General features: G+C 47.3%; 1 protein-coding gene and 1 long non-coding RNA gene across 4 annotated transcripts in view; both read right to left on the bottom strand.

Annotated features, from left to right (window-relative positions):
• Window positions 1-3,714: 3,714 nt before the first annotated feature.
• LOC111823613 lies at window positions 3,715-9,555 on the bottom strand. The gene is made up of 3 exons (XR_002826683.1): window positions 8,643-9,555; window positions 5,871-5,988; window positions 3,715-3,887 (listed from the first exon to the last, which is right to left on the bottom strand). It is a non-coding gene; the product is annotated as an uncharacterized LOC111823613 (long non-coding RNA).
• Window positions 9,556-10,378: 823 nt separating this feature from the next.
• KIF3C (kinesin family member 3C) overlaps window positions 10,379-22,292 on the bottom strand; it is a 38,052-nt gene continuing 26,138 nt past the window's right edge. Inside the window, exons 3-9 of one of the 3 annotated variants that reach the window (XR_002826681.1) lie at window positions 21,800-21,922; window positions 20,601-20,719; window positions 20,035-20,151; window positions 13,440-13,548; window positions 13,091-13,263; window positions 12,699-12,870; window positions 10,379-10,480 (exon numbers count right to left, since the gene is read on the bottom strand). Coding sequence is in view for 2 of the 3 variants with exons in the window: in XM_023745813.1 (XP_023601581.1) it covers window positions 12,777-12,870; window positions 13,091-13,263; window positions 13,440-13,548; window positions 20,035-20,151; window positions 20,601-20,719; window positions 21,800-21,922 (735 nt within the window). In the remaining variant the exon portion in view is untranslated. Of the gene's footprint in view, window positions 10,481-11,558; window positions 12,871-13,090; window positions 13,264-13,439; window positions 13,549-20,034; window positions 20,152-20,600; window positions 20,720-21,799; window positions 21,923-22,292 lie in introns of those variants that run through there. The other 2 variants (XM_023745813.1, XM_023745814.1) reach the window with 2 other exon arrangements.

Raw genomic sequence — 22,292 nt, 5'->3', positions numbered from 1 at the left:
CCAAGTGCATTGGCACCCTGCGCCTATCCCCTTGGCATAGACCTCTCTCTCCTCACTCTGATGGCTTTTTCCTGCCAATACCTGCAACCCTGTGCCTGCTGGCTTTCTCTGGCCCGAGGTGCATATTTAGCCCACACTTGGGGCCAACTGTGATTGCCAGAGTGTTAATGCACTCAGCTCTCAGGCAGTGCCTGAAAGACGTTAGTGTGCTCATTAACTCCTCTCTAGGCCTCCTCTTTTTGGTGTTTCCTTTCTTATTCCCTGAAACTTTCAGGGAAGAGCTTTATTCTGGGAGTTAAAAAGTTTGAATTCAAGCACCTGTAGCTACGAGATCTGGGGGGAAATGAAAAGAATATTACCTGCTAGCATAGTGGTCCCTCATGAGAACTGGATGAGATAAGGCAAATAAAAATGTTTTGTTGCCCTGGCTGGTGTGGCTCAGTTGGTTGGAGCGTAGTCCCGCACATCAAAGGGTCCTGGATTCAATTCCCGGTCAGCAAACATGCCTGGATGGTGGGCTTGATCACTAACTAGTCGGGGGTTTGCAGAAGGCAGTTGATTCATGTTTCTCTCTCTCCCTCTCTTTTCATATCTCTCTAAAATCTATAAAAACATATTTTTAAAAAAATAGTCCAGCCCTGTTTGAGTACTAGTATTTCCATTTTCCATGGAGACTTCTTTTGGAGAGAAGCCGTGGTTATGGTACATCGTAGGCCCAAGAGTCAGGGACAGGGAGCTCCTGCTGGGCTTCACCGAAGTTCCCTGAGGAGCCTTCCCTCACTTGGGAACTGTGTCCTAGCTGCAGCGTGTGCAGATTCCCCAGGGGTCCTGCCTGCCGGCCTAAGGCCTAAGCTTCCTTCTTGTAAAGAATAAAGGCAGGCCTTGACCCGTTTGGCTCAGTGGATAGAGCGTCGGCCTGTGGACTCAAGGGTCCCAGGTTCAATTCCGGTCAAGGGCATGTACCTTGGTGGCGGGCACATCCCCAGTGGGGTGTGTGCAGGAGGCAGCTGATCGATGCTTCTCTCTCATCGATGTTTCTAACTCTCTATCCCTTTCCCTTCCTCTCTGTAAAAAATCAATAAAATATATTAAAAAAAAAAAGAATAAAGGCAGGCCCTGAGGAGGCTGGCCTTCTGCTCCTCTGTGAGGCCAGGAGCTGGCGCTTCAGCAGAGCCCTTAGCAAGTATTCTCACTGTTCAGGTTGGCTTTCAGCAGGATGCCCTAGAAATAAACCTGTGCACAATCATAAGAAATGTCAGCTCCTTTGTTGTTGTTGTTAATCCTCACTCGAGGATATTTTTCCATTGATTTTTTTTATAGAGAGTGGAAGAGAGGGGGAGAGACACAGAGAAACATGTATGTGAGAGAGACACATGGATTGGTTGCCTAAGGCAAATGCCCTGAGTGTGTGTTGGGGGGTGGGGGTAGGAGGGTGCTGAGCAGATTTTTGTGGATGACCTGCTGCTCTCCCATCCTGCCGGCATTATTGGAATAAAAGCTCATACATGGTTCAACCCAGTCTCGTTTAATTGGCTCAGGCAGTGACAGGCAGCCTGGACCCATTGGTTGTCCCGTTTCAGCCACACTGAGAGCTTCTAATAGCAACAATCAAACAAATCAAATACCTTCAGATAATGGCAAGTGCTATGTGTTTAGAAAGTAGAAAAAGGGTGATGGAGTGGAAGTTACCTGTTGAGCCTGGGGAAGCCTATCTGGGAAGGTGACATTTGATTTGAGACCTGCATGATAAAAAGGAGCCAGCCATCTACAAGCCTGGCGGAAGGGCATTCCAAAAAAAAGGACTTAGCAAGTGCAAAGGGCCCGAGCAGGGGACAAGCACAGCATATTAAGGAACAAAATTAAAAGTGCCAGTGTAGCTAGAGTATCCTGAAGGGGAAAGAGTGACACACAATTGTCGTAGAAACAGATAGGAATCAGATTATGTAGGACCCTGTAGGCCTTTTTTAAAAAGTCCAGTTTCTAAAGGCCACTGTAAAGCCATGGGAGGGTTTTAAGCAGGGGACTCATGTAATCTTATTTTAACACATTTTAAATATAATTTCTTTGCTATGAAATATCTCTTTGGCTATGATGTGGAGAATGTACCATGAGGTGCAGGAGGGGAGGTGAAAGAAAAGGTAGAAATTGAGAGGCCAGTTAGGTTCTTGCAGCTGCCTGGGCCAGATTTGGTGGGGGAGGGGATGTAGCCGTGAAAAAGGTGATAATAGTAAGCTATGCAGAAGTGAGGACTTGTTGGTGGGGTAATACTTACCATAATGCCTTGCTCCTTGTAGGTCTTCAGCAAATAGTCATTAAATAAATGAATGAATAAAGCTCCCTTCCTTTCTGAAGTGCCAGGATTATAACTCTCACTCCACTGATGCGATGAAGAATACTGTCAGTGATCATTCCCAAGCCGAGTTTCATTTTGTAGTTGGTAACAGGGGGTTTTTCGAGCTGAATTCTGATAGATCCTCCCTTCCCCCAACTGGTGGGCGGAGTATGACGTAACCTGCACCCTGGAAATACCTGAGTACCTAACCAGGCACCTTATATGGACTATACATTGAACCACCAATCCACACCTGCCAAATACCCTAAGCCCTCGTTCCGATATGGACCATACATTAAGCCACCAATTAGCGTGCGCCGAGTACACTAAGCCCCCATTCCTTCCCATTCTGCCCCTCAAAAGGAGTGCCCATCCTGCATGAGTTGCTGTTCTCCCCTTGTGAGACAGCCCGACAGGTCCTTCTCTAATAAAGCCTGTAGTCCTGGTTTTCGGCCTCGGTCTGATTTTTCAAATTCTAGCTCTCTTTTTAAAATATTTTATTTGCCATCCTCCCCCTTTTTCAGATAGAATTCTTTTCCATTTCCAAAGCAAATTGAGTGGGGGTGAGCTATTTCCCTGGGAGGCAAGGAGTAGGTTGGTCTCAGGGGCTCTGGTTGCTGAGAGAGGCTGGGAGGGAGGAGTGATTTTTCCCTACTGCACTGAGGGCAAAAAATCAATGTATTCCTTTCTGTCATTTTCACCAAACTGTTTCATTATCCTTTGCACTGCATCCCATCCTACTAGGACAAAATGCAATCAAAACATGGATTTAATTTGACAAGGGGAAAGGGCCACAGACACTGCGTTGTCAGTCCTGTGACATACGGCAGCCCTGATCTCTGCAAGAACAAAGGTGAGTCAAGCCACTTTTGCAGATCAAAGGGAGCTGCCATACTGCGCCACTGACCCGCTTGTTAACTAATGGAAGAGGATGCCTGGAACACACGTCCCTCCTCAAATGCTCGCCAAGCCTCTAGAATTCTCTGGTTCTCCATGGTTTTAACATTAGGTTTCAAAAGTTGCACACACAGTCATAAAAGCAGAAAACCCGTTTTTCTTTGCAGAGGTGACAGTGAAATTCTTGCACCAGTCGAGAGGATTCCAAGGTCAGCTTTCACTTCCTGTAGCTCCCAGGACCCAGGAGGGCCAGAGCCCCGCTGGAGCACAAAGCGCTTCCTGCTGAGCTCCTTCCAGCCCCCACCATGCGGTGCTGTTTGCGTATTGTCCTTTCTGAATGTGACTGTGTTTTCCAGATGACATCCCCGATAGCTCTCTCACCTCCTTATCACTTTTCTGCAAACCCATTTCCTCTCTGTCTCTCATATGTATTTTAACCAACCAAATACAAAGCCAGCCCAACTGCAGAACTGAAGTCGGTCGTTTGTATGTTTAAGTATTATTTTATGTTCTTCAGTCTTGTGTTCTTAATGTAAAATGCAGAGAAGTAAAATATATTATCATACTACTCAAAAATAAAAGAGTGTGTGTGTGTGTGTGTGTGTGTGTGTGTGTGTGTGTGTTTATCACAATTTCCCATCCGGTGGGCCTCTGGCCCCTGGAAGAAAGAGAGAGAGAGAGAGAGAGAGAGAGAGAGAGAGAGAGAGAGAGAGATGGGTGTGTTAGGTCTGATCAAATAATTGAATTGACACCCCCTCCCCTGGTAACTGACCTTTAGATCACTTCACAACAGACATTCCCTTTTGCTTAGCACTGGCTAAGACCACATTCCACTTGCTAAGACCATTATATTTCCCCTCAGGACCTGGCCAGAGAATTCTCCACCCAGAAAAAACCCACCTAGAGTCTTTAAAATCTCTACTCCCCCTCCCTAGGTGCTGGCCAGAATTCATAATTCTTTACCCTTTTGGCCTCGTGCATTCCCTCCTTCGGCGACCCTAACAGTGGGGAGCAAAGAAGGAAGGAAGGAAGGAAGGGAACATGCACTTGAATTTCCCCTGGGAGAACAGCTTAATTGCTTCATCAGACTTTATACCTATTTTTAAATAAAGATGTTCTTTAATCAGCTATATTCCAGGGTTAGCACCAGCTCAGGAAAGGGGAGGTCACAGACTAGACGTCAAATATGACCATTTGATACAATTTTTGAAAAGTGACTGTTTGAGCCCTGACTGGGTAGCTCAGCTGGTTAGAGCGTTGTTCTGATACTAAGGTGGTAGGTTCGATCTCCAGTCGGAGTACATACAAGACTAAAAAAATTAAAAAAGATTCAACCAATGAATGCAGGGATAAGTGGAACAACAAATCCATGTTTCTCTCTCCCTTTCTCTCTCTCTCCCTCTCCCTTCCTCTCTCTCTAAAATCCATCAATCAAAAGAAATGAAATAAAATGTCTGTGTGAATACGTGGGATGTGGGACTCTGGAAACTGTTCGTCTTCTCTTCTGTGGAGACCCAATGCCTGCCTATGTGAGGATGACGTGTTTGAAAGCCAGGCGTGTACAGAGAGCAGTAGGTGACGGGCACGCTGGGTTTTCACGTGCAGCATTCAGAAGGAAGTCCTCCCTGACTATTTGATTGGTAAGCCCCTGGAGTAGGGGCAGTTCACATCCTTTCTTCCTCCTCTTGTGCTTTTCTAAATTTGCTTCAGCACACAGAGAGGAATATCAAATCGGGGAGGGTTCCTGTTTCAAACAGAATGTCTCCCCCGACTCCCCTCCCTTCCTTTCTCCCTTCCTTCGTAATTCAGTCAGAAGCCATGAGGCACAGCCCTGCATGGCAGGGGCCTGGCAGAGCCGGTCAGTGCCCATGTGAGGAGGCCAACTGAGCAGGGTGGCAGCTCTGTGTGGGTCAAGAAATTGGCCATCTACTAGGGCACTGGGCAAACAAGTAACTACATTGAAGTTAATGGGAACCAGGTCTCTCAGCTGTCAGAGAAAGGAGTTGTAAGTATGAAAACAGGAACACTGGAATAAACCCTGATACTGGGTGGGAACTGGAGGGAGCAGTATGAGCTCATGGTTAGATAGGTAGAGGTAAAGTAAACATAATTATATAGTGTGTGTGAGTGAGCAAGTATGTGTAGCCTCTATATATTCATCCTGAGCTCTGTCCACAGAGAGAGCCTGGGAGTAGAGCCAGTCTTTAGCAATAAACACACCATTCACCACTAAAGGGACTCCTTGGATGAGTCTGTAACATCTTTTTGCGCCATAAAGTAAGGAAGTGCTCAGAGAATAATGGGAACATTTCAGAAGAACTCAGAAGCCAGCTTGAAGGCACAGCCACTAACCAAATCTGGCATAATTTGAACATCAAATAATAATAATAATAATAACCCATTGAATAAAATAGGAATGCATGAGTCCACATTGATATAAACAAACAAATAAGAAGAGAAAGCAGTTGCTCACACGTTAATGTCAACTAATAAACGTAGAAGAAACAATGAAATTAAAAGCCACCATTTAGCAACCATATAGTAATAATTAATTCAAGCCCTAGCTGGTTTGGCTTAGTGGATAGAGTGTTGGACTGCAGACCAGAGGGTCCCAGGTTCGATTCCGGTCAGGGGAACGTACCTCAGTTGCAGGCTCCTCCCCAACTGGGGTCCTGGTTGGGGTCGTGCAGGGGGCAACCCATCGATGTGTTTTTCTCAGATCGATATTCCTCTGTCTTTCCCTCTCTCTTCCACTCTCTCTAAAAATCAATGGAAAAATACCCTTGGGATAAATAATAATAATAAATTCAAGCAGGAAACATCAATGAGTATTCAAACTAGTGGATGAAATTTGGAGTGGAATAGTCACATAGTTTCACAGTATCTCCTTGCCAAAGAAAGCCTGAGAGGCACCACCTTAATAAATAATCAAAGTTAAGATGACCATTAATAGCACAAAGCAATGTCATCGTGTTCCACCTGATGGGATACAGTGAGAAGACCACAATGCAGTGCATCACCTGAATCTAACCACGAGGAGACCTGAATCCAGGCACAGCCCACACACTAACTGGCCTTTAATATTAATGAATGTTAAGGGCACAAAAGTCAAGAATGGACGGAGGAAGACTTCTAGATGGGAGACTAAAGAGACGTGACAACTAAGTGCAACAGACGATCCTGGATTGGATCCTTTTGTGGTGAAGGTCATTCTTGGGGCAGTTGGCAAAACTTGAACAGGATTTCCGTGCATGTGGGAGTTCTTAGTATGATTATTGCAACTGTTCTGTGAGTTTAAAATTATATCAAAAATAAAAATAGCCCAGCCGACATGGCTCCGTGGTTGAGTGTCGACCTATGAACCAGGAGGTCATGGTTCAATTCCCAGTCAGGGCACAAACCCGGATTGAGGCCTTGATCCCAGTAGGAAGCATGCAGGAGGCAGCCGATCGATGATTCTCTCTCATCATTGATGTTCCTATCTCTCGCTCCCTTCCTCTCTGAAATCAATTAAAAAATATTATAAAATAAAAAGAAACACACAACAAAAAATATAAACAGTGTGTCTGACTAGTAAGTCCTTGTTCCTCCCAGGCCCATCTCCCCTGATCACCATTTGTGTGCCTTTGGAAAACACTTTCCTTTTCTGGGTCTTCTTTTCCTTATTGCAACTGGGAGCTTTGGGTGTGAATAAATAATCACTTTGGTTTTTCAGTCCAAACAAGTTAGCACCCTGTCCCCTCCCTCCACCCAGTGGTGAAGAAGCAGCATGTGGTTGAGCACAGGGACCCCAGGGTCTCTGTGCCCTCAGTGGCTGTGTGCCCTCTGCCGCTACCATCCTTGAGCGCAGTCATGGTGTCTACACAGGCAGGGGCCCTGCTGCTGGCGCTTGCTGAAGGGCTGGCCCACTGTGAGCATGACTCAGAACCACAAATGGTAGAACCGAGATGCTCAGCCTTTAAAGAGGTTCCTTGGAATGAGTGGAGGTGCTCATTTCAAATGCAGATTCCTGGCAAATCCCCCGGCCACTGGCTAAAAGGGGTCTGTCTGGCACCATTGTAAGTGCGTAAGTGGATAGACCCAGCTTGGCACAGAATCACAAATCCCATCAGGAACTTGGGTCTCCTTGTGTCTCTTCTCCATCAACCTTCACATGCTGTGCTTATTGCCTCAGGGTTGCAATATGGTTGCTGCTCCTTGAGCAAACCTGATCCAGTCTTGCCTACATTTGCATTTGTCTTCCCTCTCCTGGAGTCCTCTTCCTCCAGATATCTTCATGGTCCACTTCCTGACCTCCTGCAGGAATTTGCTCAGATGTCACCTTCTTAGTATGGACCTTAAAACTACAACCTCCCCCTCACCTTAGTACCTGGAACTCCCTATCTCCCTTCTCTGCTTTATTTTTCTTGACTACACTTATCACCATTATGTGTACACTATATATGTGCAATATGTTTTTCTCTCTCTCCACCCTAGAATGCAAGCACTGTGTGGATAGGGCTATCTGTCCTTCTGTTCACTGCTGCATCTCCAGCACTTAGAACAATACTTGGAGTATATGGGTAGCAGATGCTAGTTTTTTGTTCAATGAAAGAATATACTTCCAGAAGATGCATTTGAGTTCTAGGCAGGAAGAAGAAAGGGGAAGAGGAGAGATGGGAGATATCTAAATCAAGAAAAGCAAAATAATTTTCCAGAAATCCCTAGCCAACTTTCATTTACATCACCTAGGCCCGTGGTTGGCAAACCGCGGCTCGAGAGCCACATGCGGGCCTTTGGCCCCTTGAGTGTGGCTCTTCCACAGAATACCACGTGCGGGCATGCACGTACAGTGAGATTGAAACTTCATGGCCCATGCGGAGAAGTCGGTATTTTGTGGCAGAGCCGTATGTGGCTCGTGAGCCGCGGTTTGCCGAGCCGCAGTTTGCTGACCACTGACCTAGGCCAAAACCATGTCACATGGCCACCCCCTGCTGCAAGGGAGTCTGGAAAGAGTATTTCTAATTGTGTGCACTGCCCTCCTTAAACAAAATTATTTGTAAATAAGGCAGAGGGAAGAATGGATATTGGAAAGGCAACCTATAATGCCCACCACATGGATCTACCCTGGACCTAATGAAGTGGAATCTCTGAGGGTGATAATTTTGATGCGGGTGAATTGTTGTAAGAAAAATGAACAGAATAGAATGAGCCATCCTGGGTGATGGACACACTAGTCATGGACATCTGTTTGGTTAACTGTTAGAGCATACTCCACCCTCCCTGTTATCTTTATCATCTTTTTTGGAGAAATACCTTTATTTGCATCCCTGCCCACATATACATGGTTACAGCAGGAGGACTCTTGGAGGTGTTATTCATATATCATGTTCCCACCCACCTGACCCAAAACACTGAATCAGAATCACATTACCATGAACTTGGCACTGGGACTGAGACGCTAAGTGTCTCCGGATGACTGGATCATGTAAACAGAGAGCTGCTGGCAGACATATCTTCTACGTCGTGAACTGGAGCAGCTGAGGCAAGAGCAGGAACTCCACCCAGAAGGAAATGTGGTCAAAGAGAGAGGGTCTTTGTGGTGTCTGAGGCCCTGGTAGTAGGCCATTCCCGAGGCCTGGTTCTGTTCTCACCCTTGGCGTCCACTGCACGCTTCTGTGTTCTCATTTTGTTCAGGCCAGCTTATGCGAACCTTCAGTCCTGGCTAAGAGTTTGCACACACACTCCCCACCCCCAGGCAATGAAAAGAGAAGGAAGTAACTCTGGAGATCAGGTGCCCAGTCTTGGAGGAAGAAGTTAAACATGGCAGTTTCTTTATCAACAGTCAACAAAGGACTGGGCCACGGGAGAGTTCTTCCGGCTGCTTCGTGGAGCTTTAGAAAACCACCCTTGTCAGCCACACGGGTGAGCCCCCTGCTAATGGGGGGAGTAAGTGCTTCTAAAATAGGACTGGAGGTTAAGGGTCTGCAGATTTGGTTTTATTTCCAAGCACTCTGCCCACGGCTTCCACTACCTGTAAAACATGCAGGGTGCCTATCAGTTCTCCTGAGGTACCGATGGCTTGGACAGGTAGTGTGGCACAGAAGAAAAAACATGGGTTCTAGAGTCTCCAAGTCCAGCGTTATTACTGTTAGCCAAGGCTCCGCACACCCGTTTTATTGCGCTCCACTTTATTGTGCTTCCTAGGTGTTGCGTTGTTTTTGCAAATTAAAGGCAAGACCCTCCATGACAAAAAAGATTTGAACTCTCTTTGATAATAGTCTGGCACTGAAGCCATAGTATCTCTGAAGTATGACTATAGTCAGTTGCCCCAAATGCCACCTATAAACCAGCGGTAATTATTCCCACCTGGGAGGATAAAATGAGCCTAACACAACACCTGGCAAATTCTGCTCAAAAAGCAGAACACCCCCCCCCCCCCAGCCTGGAACCGTGTCACAGGCAGGGCTGAGCCTGGTGTGGAGGCAGGGAGCCCCTCCAGGAAAACCGTCACTGCCAAAACAATGGTTCACGGCTGTGTTGTGCAACAGACCAACCTCGTACTCTCCTGGGAGTCAGGGGCTCTGTGTTTGTTTTCTTAGCAGCAACTACTTTTCATTTCCTATGAGACCTCCATGCTAGAGGGAGCCAATCGCTAGAACCCAAAAGGGAGGGAAAGAGGCCCTGGGAAGACACCAAAAGGGAAAGGTAGTCTTTATTTTAATCTGACACCCACCATGTGCTAGGCGCATCTATGTGCTTTACCGTACACAAATCATTCGCTGTTCTAGCCTCTCTTGGCTGATAAATGGAGGCGCAGTTGGGGCAGAGCTGTCAAATGCTATTGACAGTTTATCTGGACAGTATCTAGGCAGTTCTGAAATCTGCTAATAGTTCAGAATTAACGGGGTGGGGACGCTACAAGAACATGAACAGCTGCTGCCTTGGCTCTGGCACAGACTTCAGCCTGGAGCCTGGGACCTGCCTCTCAGCCGTACTGGGCAGACGGGTCCCCTTTTATTAAGCAGCCAGTCCCCTTTTATTAACTGCAGCTGGGCTCCCTGCGCCATTGAACCCACATTAGGAAAACAAGGGAGAGAGAGATGGGAGAAAATAAAAATGGGAGTAAAAGTAGGAAGAAACAAAGGGAAGAGAAGGCCGGCAACCAACTCGGTAACGATACTCATTCCTTTATTATTGACTGTTAAGTTGAACAGGGCTGGGGCCTGCAGGCTGCTGGCAGCACCAGGGTGCAGGTGCATTTCTTGTCATCTAAGCCAAGGAGATAGAGGGCAATGTTTTATATATATATATATTTATATATTACATATGTAATATACGGGCCACTGCATCAGCTGTTGTCCTAAATAAAGACCATAGCGACAGACATGGAAATTTGGTCCTAATCAGGGCCCTTACTTTGTCAACCAAATGTCTGATACATCGAGAGAGAGAGAGAGAGAGAGAGAGAGAGAGAGAGAGAAACAGAGAAGCTGAGATCCAACCACCCCAGTGGCCCTGTTCCCAGCATATCTTACGCTGAGTGTAGAGTATCCCCGGTGGAGTTAAACACACAAACACGCACACACATACGCACATACACAAAACTGCAGGCAGGAGCTCCTCCTCTGACCACACCTCGGGCCCAGCCCTCAGACCAGGGGCGGTGAACTTGGGTAGATTGTGCTATAAGACTGTGAGGGTCAAGTGACCAGACAATGCAGAGTCAATGTGTCCAAGTGCGAATGGGGTGACACGTGCTGCTTCATCCACAAACGAGAAGGAGGTCACTGGGAGAGGCTGCTCAATGCAGACCCGGAGGCCCCCTGCGCCCAGGCCACCTGGGGGATTTCTACATACAACTCCTGTCCCAGCCTCAGTTGAATCAAGTATCTGAATTCTGAGTCTCAAATAATCTCTTGGGCTCTGATGAAAAAATGTTATATCCTTGATGGACAGGAGCCAATGGCAATTGAGTTTGCCCAACCATCTAGTCCAGAAATTGCAGCAGAAATGGCAGCATATTGATTTAAAAAAAAAACCAAAACACAAAACCCATAGCTTGGTCCTCAGAGCAGAACTTGAAAAGTGTAAAAAGGGTTAATTTCCTGATGGAAAGAGAATAACCAGGCAATCAGCCCCACCGCCACCTCCTACACACTAAATTTCAGGCAAATCAGTCAATTTTATGATTTTATATAATGACTAAATTCCTCATCTTCTAGGAATTGCAGACTCCCACTAATAGGGCATTTTAAAATCCTAAACCATTGGTTTTCTCTCATGATTACCTCTTCAACCCTCCACCAACACACATACTTAAAAAGTCAATGAAAATTAATCTCTTTTCTTTTTTTGGTAGAAATTTACTTATCACTTGAGATACCTGGAGACATCTTGGGATGTCACAAAAGAAGACGGAGAGCACTTCCTTAGGGACCAGTGTGCACAATGCCGGAGATGGGGTTGGTTAGTTTTCCACAAAACAGAGCCCAACACGTGTGACTCAGAAGCAGGGGTAATAGGCCAAGCTGGCAGATCGTGCCGGCTCTCCGTCTCCTGTGCTAAATGAAGGGGGAAGCAACAGGTTCCGATACCTTTGTTTAGCCGGGGGGCGGGGGGGATAATGACATCGCTCCCTCCACTATGAACTGGGACCCAGGCAGCTACAGGGAAGACATTTGAAGCAGGAAGGAGCAGCATCTCAAAAACAGGGAGTTGGCTTGACCACTTGTTGACCAAAGTTACTTCTCGGAGGGGCACAGACACAAAGGACATGGGAGGAGAGGAGGGACTTCCCTTGGTGACTGTCCACAGTGTCTCCATTACTGTTCCATTTCCTGCAGGTCCGAGGAGGCAGCAACTGGTTGGTTCACAACTCCTACCCGAGGCTTGGGAAGGTGCGCAGGAAGCAGTCCGGGAAGCCATGGGTTCTTGGCAAGCTGAAGAGCGTGGGCTGGGAGGGTGAGGTCTTTCAAGTCTTTGAGAAGGAGCCCAAGAAGCTGAACAAGGTTTTCTGAGGCCCAGAAAGTGCTGGGAGCACTGTCAGGCCCTCTCCTGTCCTCAGGGGCACCCAGCATTTTCCCAGTCCCAGAAGGTGCTTAGGAGCTGCTCACCATCAGCATAGGAGGAGATGGAGATTTTGGAGACAGGTAGAAAAAGTCCTCTCTTCTCAGGCACTGGCCACCTTCCCTTCTGGGGAGAACGAACAGGGAGGAGCCTGAGGTCTGACTGGGGGGTGGGGGGTGGGGGGTCTATAGTCAGCAGAAAAGGAGGCTATGCAGTGACCACGGCAGGCTCAGGCGAGGGCCTCTCCCCCACACTAACTGAGCTCCATGAATAAATAACGTTAATTAAATAAAGGAGGCTGAGAAGAGCAGGCAGAGGCACGGTCTGCCAGAGTCTCACCCCCTCACACATACAAACACGCACATGCGCGTGCACACACACACACACACACACACACACACACACATACACACACACACACCAAGCGGCAGATGAGATGATCCAGGGTTGGCGGTCCCATCCCAGGCGTCTGTCAGATGGGCAGCCTAACTGAAGGTTGTCACTCATGGTCTAGCACTGTCGCGGGGCGCAGAGCAGCGGAGGCCAGTGAGGCGTGTGCGGTGGAGGGTGGAGGCCGCTGAGGACTCTGGCACCTGCAGGGGGTGGGGACAGTGGGTGAAAGGGGAGGTTGGGAAAGTGCAGGAAAGAGGACAGTGAGGACCGTCCATTCCCTCACCCTATTGCTGTAGAAACTCCTCCCCCACAGCCCCAGTCATCACCCCCTTCACACCCTCCCGGTAGCCCCGTAGCCCGTGCAGTCTCCCTGCCTCCGACCCTGAGGCCACTGCCCACTCTGGTCACGGTGGTACTGACCAGGATCTGGATTTTCGAACTTTTGATGTGGAGGGTCTTTCCAGAAAGCTGTCCAACCGCATGAGCCTCTCCATGTGTAGTGCACGGGGATCTTGGTCTTGGTCATGAGAGAATTCCATCTCGAAGACAGTGGGAGGGGACACATCCAACTCCAGAAACATTATGTTTTCAGCCTGTGGTAGGAGCATCATACCAGACATAAGCAGCAGCCCATGACTGTACCTTCTGGGCACTCCGTAAATACCGGGTGTAGCAAGGGTGATGAGGTAGGTGGAGGCAGCAGAGGCTGTGAGCATCACCTCCCCTGGGCCCTCTCTCCCCTCCCCCCTTCTACTTTCCAGCTTCTTACCCTGTACCTGGGGTGGGACCCCATTGCCATGGCAACCCGAGCATACTGGCTGATAGGCCTCTTGTAGCCCACTGCAGAGGTTGGCCGCTTCTTCATTTGGCTGTTATTGCTGTAGGGGAGAGGCTATATTAGAATGGATTTCCTTCAAACACAAAGGGAAGATGATATTCTGAGGAAGTAAGTATCATTCAGGTAGACAGGAGGCCCTGCAGACTGCAGGTTCTGGAATTTTCTTCTCTTTGCTCTAATGCAACCTCACAACCAAAAGTAATATAGCACAGAAAAACAAACAAAAGCAGTATAACACAAGGAGGCACATGTTTCTTCACTCTTGTTGCTTCAATTATTTCCCACAGTACCAAGGGTTGCTTGAGGACTGGAATGAAAAAATCAAATTCAATTTTTTTTTAGCTTTCAGATTCATATACTAATTTCACATACTCCACAAAACCACTGATGACTAGTGGTTCTGCTTCTCATTTTCCTTCATAGGAGTTAGCACAACAAAATGACTAAAAACTCAGGCTTGAAATGCAAGGGTCCAAAAATAGCCAAAACAATCTTGAAAAAGAACAAAGTTGGAGGACTCACATTTCCCAATTTGAAAGCTTATTACAACGTTATAGTAATCAAGGCTATATGGTACTGGCATGCAGACAGATACATGTATCAATGGAATAGAACGGAGAGCCTAGAAATAAACTGTCATATTGACCATAATTAATTTTCCATATGGGTACCAAGACCATTTAATGGAGAAAGAATAGTCTCATCAATAAATGATGCTGGCAAAGAACATATAAACATAGCCATGGACACAGACAACAATGTGGTGAGGGACAGAAGGAGGGGAAGGTAAGGTCTAGGTAGAGGTGGGTAAAGCGGTGGAGGTGGGGGGGAATAGAGGACATCCGTAATAATGTCAACAATAAAAATAAAATATAATTTTTAAAAGGTGATACTGGGTCAACTGGATTATGCACAGGCAAAAAAAATGAGGTTGGACCCTTACCTTGCACCAAATATAAAAAATTAACTCCAAATGGATCATAGACTTAAATGTAAAAATCTAACCTATAAAACTTTTCAAATAAAACATAGTAGTAAATCTTTATGCTCTTAAGTTATGCAATAGTTTCTTACCTATGACATCAAAAGCTCAAGTAACTAATGAAAAAATAGATAAATAAGACTTTATGAACACTATAAACTTTTTGCTTCAAAGGACAGTAGAAAGAAAGTGAAAAGACAATCTACAAAATGGGGGGGGGGCGGGAAATATCTGCAAATCATGTATTTGATAAGGAACTTGTATCCAGAATCTATCAATAACTTTTATAAATCAACAACAAAAAAGACACACAACCCAGTTTAAAAATGGACAAAGAAGCTGAATAGCCATTTACAAATGGCCAGTGAGCACATGAAAAGATGCTCAACATTAATTACAGTCAAACCTCGTTTCTCGAATGTCTCCCATCTCCAACAATTTGGTTTTCGACTGTTCACAAAAAAAAGATGTCTCAGTTGTTGACCCAAACTTCAGTTTTCAACCTGACAACCCTTTCGTGCTGAACTGAACCAGTGACTTCTTGGTTCCTGGGTTAATGCTCAACCACTGAGCCACACTGGCTTGGGCATTTTTTAAGATAAATATATATATATATATTTTTTTTTAAATATATATTTTTATTGATTTCAGAGAGGAAGGGAGAGGGGGAGAGAGAGAGATAGAAACATCAATGATGAGAGAGAATCATTGATGGGTTGCTTCCTACCTACATGCCCCCCACTGGGGACCGAGCCCACAACCCAGGCATGTGCCCTTGACCGGAATCGAACCTGGGACCTCTCAGTCCACAGGCCAATGCTTTATCCACTGAGCCAAACCAGCTAGGGCAATGCATATATATTTTTATGTATATATTCTCTTGTTGATGGTTATCTAGGTTGATTCCCCCCCCCCCTCTTAAATACATTAAATACAGTGCTGCTGTGAACATTTCTGTACAGGTATCTTCAAGTACATATTCAACAGATTCCCGGGGGTAAATACCCAGGAATGTAATGGTTGCATTATAGGGTATGTGCATTTCAACTTTACTAGATATTGCCAAGTTGCCTTTTGAAGTGGTTATTCCTATGAAAGTTTCCATTGCCAACTCATGGTATGTCAGAATTTTTACTTTCAGCAACTTGATGAGTGTGATGTATTGCTTTATTATTAGAAACAAACAGAAAAAGAGAAAAGAATACAAAAAAGTTATTTTAATTTAAAAAAAAAACCCACACAGGTTTTGGAGGAAGACGGACCGGGGTTTGAATGTTGGCTCAGGGAGCTTTGAGACCTCGGGAAGTGGCTTCCTCTCTCTGAGCCTCGGCTACGGCAGCCTGTCCTCCAGCAAGGCTGAGAGGAACCAAGATAAACACCGAGCACGGACACTGCAAGGACTCTGCACATGGCCCCTGCGATGGTGACTTATTCTCAATGCCACTTGCTAATTTCAAGCAGGGACACAAATGAGCAATGAAGAAGCCAAAAGGCAGACAGCTAGAAGACAGAAGAGGGGACGAAATTCACAGGCAAGTAATTCACAGGTAGGACACTCTGTCCTTGAATAGAACGAGCCAGGCAGGAGCCCACGAACAATGCCTGCCGTCTGCAGCGAGTGGTAGCATCCTTGTGGTTCGTTTGATGAAAGGTAAAAGAAGAGTGCGGGGCCCCACCTGGGGTCCCTGCTGACTCCTCTTTATGGAGGAGGGCAAGCAAGGATGAGGCTGCAGAAGCCCCACCTCTCGGGCTCTGCTGCGGTGGAGCCCCGGAGGCTGTGCACCCAAGAGAGCAGCATCGTGACAGCTCGGAGGGCAGCGGGGAAATTAGTAAAATAATAGCTAATCATTTATAAGGAGAGCCTACAGATCCCATCTGAATTGGACCACAGCCTCCTGAGGTGCAGACAGGGCAGACACCATGAAGTCTTTGGTGTTCAAGGTCATCCAATTAGGAAGAGACAGGAACTGAACCTTCCCAGATATTCCACGATGCTGTATGTCTCAGGAGTACACGTGAACCGGCCTGGGGCGGAGGGGCGCCTTGAAGGCTGCAGGCTCTGGGAACAGGACAGAAGGACACGGCTGGGCGGGGCGAGCGGAGCAGTGGATCAGTGTGAATTGGCAGCCTGACCCCACAAAGATGCCAGGGCTATTCTGGGTGGCATGCGGGAAGAAGGGGCTGGGGGAGGGGAGTCTGTAATTGGGACACCAAACTCCCCATCTACTCCCTCTTCTGCCCCAGGCCTACTTTCCGTGATTGACCCTCTGCAGTAGGCCAAAGAGCTAAAGTTACAATAGAATTTTGTGAACTGTAAACCATGCGCTACAGACACTGCCCAATATCCAACCCTTAGAAGATAATTTTGTATAAACACAATTAAAAATAAAGTCTATTATGAGAAATAAAAAATGAAAGCTCATACTTGAAAAAGTTATTGCTAGAGCTGGTTGAAAAATTGTTGGTGATGAAGGAAGGCACCTCACCTGAAGAAGTTGTGTATCAACCAGTAACCACATAGAGATAATGGTGGAAAAATAAAAGATAGACTTCCAAAATAAGTTGATATGGGCATGTTTCAAGAGTTGCCTGACAGCCCTAGCCGGTTTGGCTCAGTGGATAGAGCATCGGCCTGCAGACTGAAAGTCTGGGTTTAATTCCGATCAAGGGCACATGCGGGGTTGAGGGCTTGATCCCCAGTAGGGGGCGTGCAGGAGGCAGCTGATTATGGATATTTCTATCTCTCTATCCCTCTCCCTAAAATCAATAAAAACAGGGTTTTAAAAAATTAAATAAAATATATCCCTTCTCAGTTACAGATTATAGAAGACTAAAGAAGCATGACAAATGCAATGCACCATCTCAGGTGTGTGGGTTGGGGGAGGGGGAGGAAACGGCCATAAAGGACATTATTGTGGTACTGGCTAAAATTGAATATTTGCTTATATAATAGTATTGTGTTGATATAAAATTTCCTAAGTTTGATCATTGTATTGTGGTTATGTAAGACAATGTCCTCATTTTTAGGAAATACAAGTGATGGGCCAGGACATCCGCCACTTAATCTCAAATGGTTGGGGTGGTGGGGTGAAGGAGTTATTAATAAAACAAGAGGTGGCAAAATATTAATTGGTGAATTTTCATGAGGGTATATCGGAATTCTTTGTATTATTCTTGCAATTCTTATTTTTCAAAATAAAAAGTTTAAAAAGCACATCCCTTCCTCAGGTTCTCTCTCATCCCATAGCTAGCCAACACAAAGAAGTCCCTCCATCTGCAAACTTGAAACTGAAGTTTTCTAAGCACAAGATAACCCTAGAGCAGAAGCTTCACTAGCATTTCCTTCCAGCAGAGGGCGCTGGAGTAGTAGTTTTTGAGCCCGGCTTCCTTGTTGGAAGCCTTACCTGGAAGCTTTGAAAAAAAAAAAAATTTGTCCTGGGATCCACCCAAGACCCTTTAAATCAGACTCTTTGTAGCCCAGCTTACAGGTGATTCTAGCTTCGGCCAGGGTGGAGAATGTCTGCATTAGATGCTGTACCACTGTGGGTCTCTACCGGGATTGGAAAGGTAGATTTTAAGTGCAAAATGACACGATTGAGAAGTCTTCTACTCATGAACTTGCCCCTTACAAACCTGTATAGTGTCACCTTGGGGAGGATCAGCCTTTCAGAAAGTAGTCAGATGAAGCGGCATCTGATGCTCCAGTGAGAAGCTACAGACCTACACAGCTAGCTTCCCAACCCTGCTTAGGGGAGACTCCCGCCCTATCTGGGCATTAATATTTGTGGACAGAGAGAGCAAAGAATCTCTGGGCAAGAGCACTGGTATTTGGCCTCCTAAATACCTCTATGTGCATCAGTGAGTCTACAGGACTAAAACAAAATCAAGGTGTCAGCAGGATTGGTTTCTCCTAGAAGCTCCAGGGCAGAGTCTATTCCTTGCCAATGCCAACCTCTAGAGCAGCGGTTCTCAACCTGTGGGTCGCGACCCCCTTGGCGATCGAATGACCCTTTCACAGGGGTCGCCTAAGACCATCCTGCATATCAGATATTTATATTACGATTCATAACAGTAGCAACATTACAGTTATGAAGTAGCAACGAAAATAATTTTATGGTTGGGTCACAACATGAGCAACTGTATTTAAAGGGCCAGAAGGTTGAGAACCACTGCTCTAGAGGCTATGGGCATTCCTCGGAAATCTTTGCCTCACAGCTACGTCACTGTGCTCTCTTGTTTCTGTTGTCACATCTCTTACTTCTAGAGCAAGGGTGGGCAAACTTTTTGACTCGAGGGCCACAATGGGTTCTTAAACTGGACCGGAGGGCCGGAACAAAAGCATGGATGGAGTGTTTGTGTGAACTAATATAAATTCAAAGTAAACATCATTACATAAAAGGGTACGGTCTTTTTTTTTTTTTAGTTTTATTCATTTCAAACGGGCCGTAGTTTGCCCACGGCTGTTCTAGAGTCTCATCTTCCTCTGCCTTCCTTTTTTAAGGACACTTGTGATTACATTTAAGGTCCACCTGGATAATACAGGATACTCCTCCTCAAGCCCCTTAATTTCATCAGACCTGCAAAGTCTCTTTTGCCAGATAAGGTCATCTCCACAGGTTCCAAGAACCTACAGAGCAGAAGCCTCACTAGCATTTCTTTGGAGGCCATTACTCAGTGTTCCACAAGGGCAATTTAAAGATTCTGCGTATCCTTTTTTAGTTAATGGTGTAGAAATTTATTTAATGTGAAATTTGTAATCAATTGTATAAACTTGTAATTTGTAGTAATTTGTTTAATGTGTCCATCACTAAGTTTAATATATAAATTGAATGAAAATATATACTAATTTAAAAATAAACCTTCTATACATACAGATTTTCAATGAAGGGACAGCGGTCCAGCTGAGTGAGGCAGTTACTCTGTTGGGTTTGACTATCCGGCCTTGTTCTTCATGGCTACCAGCAGAGGGAGCTGCACACCCACCCAGTGGACTCAAACTACCTAAGGGCTAGGATGTGGAAACAGGTGGAAATGCTGAATCACGGAGCTGAGTGAAGCTATAAAGGCTGGGTCCCACCTCTATCATTTCCTGATCTAGTTACTTCCCTGTATTCCCCACCGGACTTGAGTGCTGACTGAGTTGGATTTACCTTCTGTCTGCAGAGTCTCCCATCGTGCCCAACACACAGGAAGGTAAATATTAACTATTGCTGCTGCTCTTGGCACCAGACAAATGAAAATTCATCAGACTGGCCAAATGTTAGCATTCACTGGGATTGCCAAGAGGCTGAGATGCTCTTCCCCCGCTTCAGGCCTTTCATATAAAATTTTCTGCATCCCAGGCCAAGGAGAACATTTTTTGGGGGGGTTAGGGGGACACCCTTCCTTCATGGAGACCCCTACATCAGGTCCTGGAAAATCCATCCTCCATCTGAATCATCCTCTTCGCTCCCCAATCTATAGAAACCTGTCTCCCCACAGGCCCCTGGCCACCTCCACCCTGGCCCGAGTCCCGAGGCCCAGACGACTGGGTGAGAGACTCACACGCCGGCTGGCACGAGCGGCTGGAACTTCCACTGCTCCTCCTCACAGTCCAGGAAAAGCCGGTTCATGATCTTGTTCTTCTCCTCAGGGGGGATGAAGTTTTCAATAATTAGGTACCTGGGAGCAGAAAGGAGGTAGGGATGTGAATTGGGGAGAGGGACCCCACACGTATCTGTGAAGTTGAAGGATCAGAATTAAGAAGCAAAGAGGCAGAAAGAAGGGACACAGGCGGAGAAACCACAATGTTGGGGGAGGGGAAATAGCAGGCCTTGAACATAACTTCTAACGCAAAGAGTGTCGGTTCAGGGCCAAAGGGATTCCTTCTGGCCAGCACCCAGCCTGCACTTTGGGGGAGTTCATCAAATGCAGGCTGAGGAGGGAAGGAGGTAGAAGAAACTCCAGAACCTGGGCCTCTCCCGCATCCCTCCAACACGTTATTCCTAAGACACATGGACTCATGGGTGACAGGCGGAAGGAGTCCTTCAGGAAGGAGAAGATCCTGTCGGGAGAAGCACGGGGCCCATGGGCTGACTGTGGACCAGGAATGGGAAGAGGAGGGAGCCTACTTGAGCTTGAGCTCCCGGGTCTGCTCATTCTGCGCCTCCTCCAGGTCCTGCCGCACACGGATGTACTCGTCATGCTGGTCCTGGATCTCCGCCTTCACCGCCTGCAGCTTGGCGTAGAGCTGGGTGGGGACAGGTGCAGCTCAGAGGCCACCTGGGCTCAGGGTTCCAGGCTCAGCACAGGAATAGGCCAGGGCCAGGTCTGAATCTCCCTCCTGCGGCTCCACCACCAGTCAGGACAGGCGATCCAAAGGCTGCCCTGTCCCTCCTCCATGCTGGCCTGTTACCTGCTCTCTCTCAGCTGCTGTCGGCAGCATGGAATGTTCACACTGGAAGGGACTCTTGGGGACCTTTTGGCTCAACACCCTCTTTCTATAGGTGAGGAAACTCATGCGCAGACTTGCTCAAGGTCACAAAACTAGTTAATAGAAGAGCCAGAATCAGGGCCTAAGTCCAGGGCTTAGGCAGTGGAGGGGGTCTAAGACAGTTTGGAAGGTGAAGCACCCCACTCCTACCTCTCCAGGGGTTCTCAGAAGTGGGGGTGTAGAGGGCAGCACTGACCCCGCTGCCCCACTCCCAGCCACGGAGGGTGTGTCCCTGGAAACTGCCACTGTGACTGGGCCGCTGCCTGGCCTACTCTGGGGCAGCCACATCGGCAACCCTAAGAGCTCTCCAGGTTCTTACTAGAATCCAGGCTGAGACTTGCAGCTTCCTACCCTCGACTCTCATCTCATGCACACATGTTTTCCCGGCATTGCCTTTGCAGGGTTCTGGTGATGATATTCTCATCCCTTCACATGCCCTTGGGGGCCCTGTGTTTCCTTCTTGGAGCTCCCCCAGGCTCACCACTCCCCTGGCCCTGCTCCAGGCCCAGCTATCCAAACTGTGACTCACTGGCGACACTGTAAAAGGGGAAGTTACCCAGGACCATGAGGACAATCACCCTGGAGACCAGAAATGACGGTGTTCCCAGCCCATCAGGCCTAGCCTGACCCAGGAGAAACAGTTCTATTCCACCCTAACACCAACCCCTGCCTTCTCCGCTCCTCACCCCCAGCAGCCCAGGCAATGTAACTGGGTTCAGCAGTTCAAGCAAAGTGGGGAGAGGACCTAAAAGGCACACCCCTTGGACAGGTGACTGTCTTGGGCAGAGGCTGCCGGTGCCTCACATCCCCGGACCCCGTCCTGCTGTGGCATCTCACCTTCTTGAGTTTCTTGGTTTTGACCTCCACCTCCTGTTGCAGGGATGTGTAGGTGCCCCGGAGCTCCATGGTCTCCTCATCTCGGAGCATCATCTCCTGCTGCATCTCCCGCTCGCGGCGTTTCTAGGCCAGTGCAGGGCATAGGGGCTCAGAGCAGCAGCACATACCAGGGAAGGTCAAGGGAGCTCAGGGACAGGCTCACTCTGCCTCCCGTGGGACATGGCTTCCCTATGGCCCCAGCTGCCAGGAGGGAGAAGGGAGAGTAGCATGGCCCTCATCCGTGGCTCCCACCCCAACCTCAGTGGAGCCTCTCCTCTCTGAACCTGCTTCTCAGCTCCTATTGCCATGCCTTTCCTAGGCACTGCCCCTGTGGATGGAGACCCAGCCCTCATCACTGGCACATTCCAGAGGTGTCAACCACTTACACAGATGTCCGCATACGGGCTTCCCAGCTGCCTCACCATCTCCCCACGTGGTGTTACAGTTGACTGAT

The sequence above is a fragment of the Myotis lucifugus genome, unplaced genomic scaffold (assembly GCF_000147115.1).
Source record: "Myotis lucifugus unplaced genomic scaffold, Myoluc2.0 scaffold_584, whole genome shotgun sequence".
In the NCBI taxonomy this organism is placed as follows: Eukaryota; Metazoa; Chordata; class Mammalia; order Chiroptera; family Vespertilionidae; genus Myotis; species Myotis lucifugus.
The sequence above is the reverse complement of the archived record's forward strand: the minus strand, read 5'-3'. Positions and strand labels throughout refer to the sequence as shown.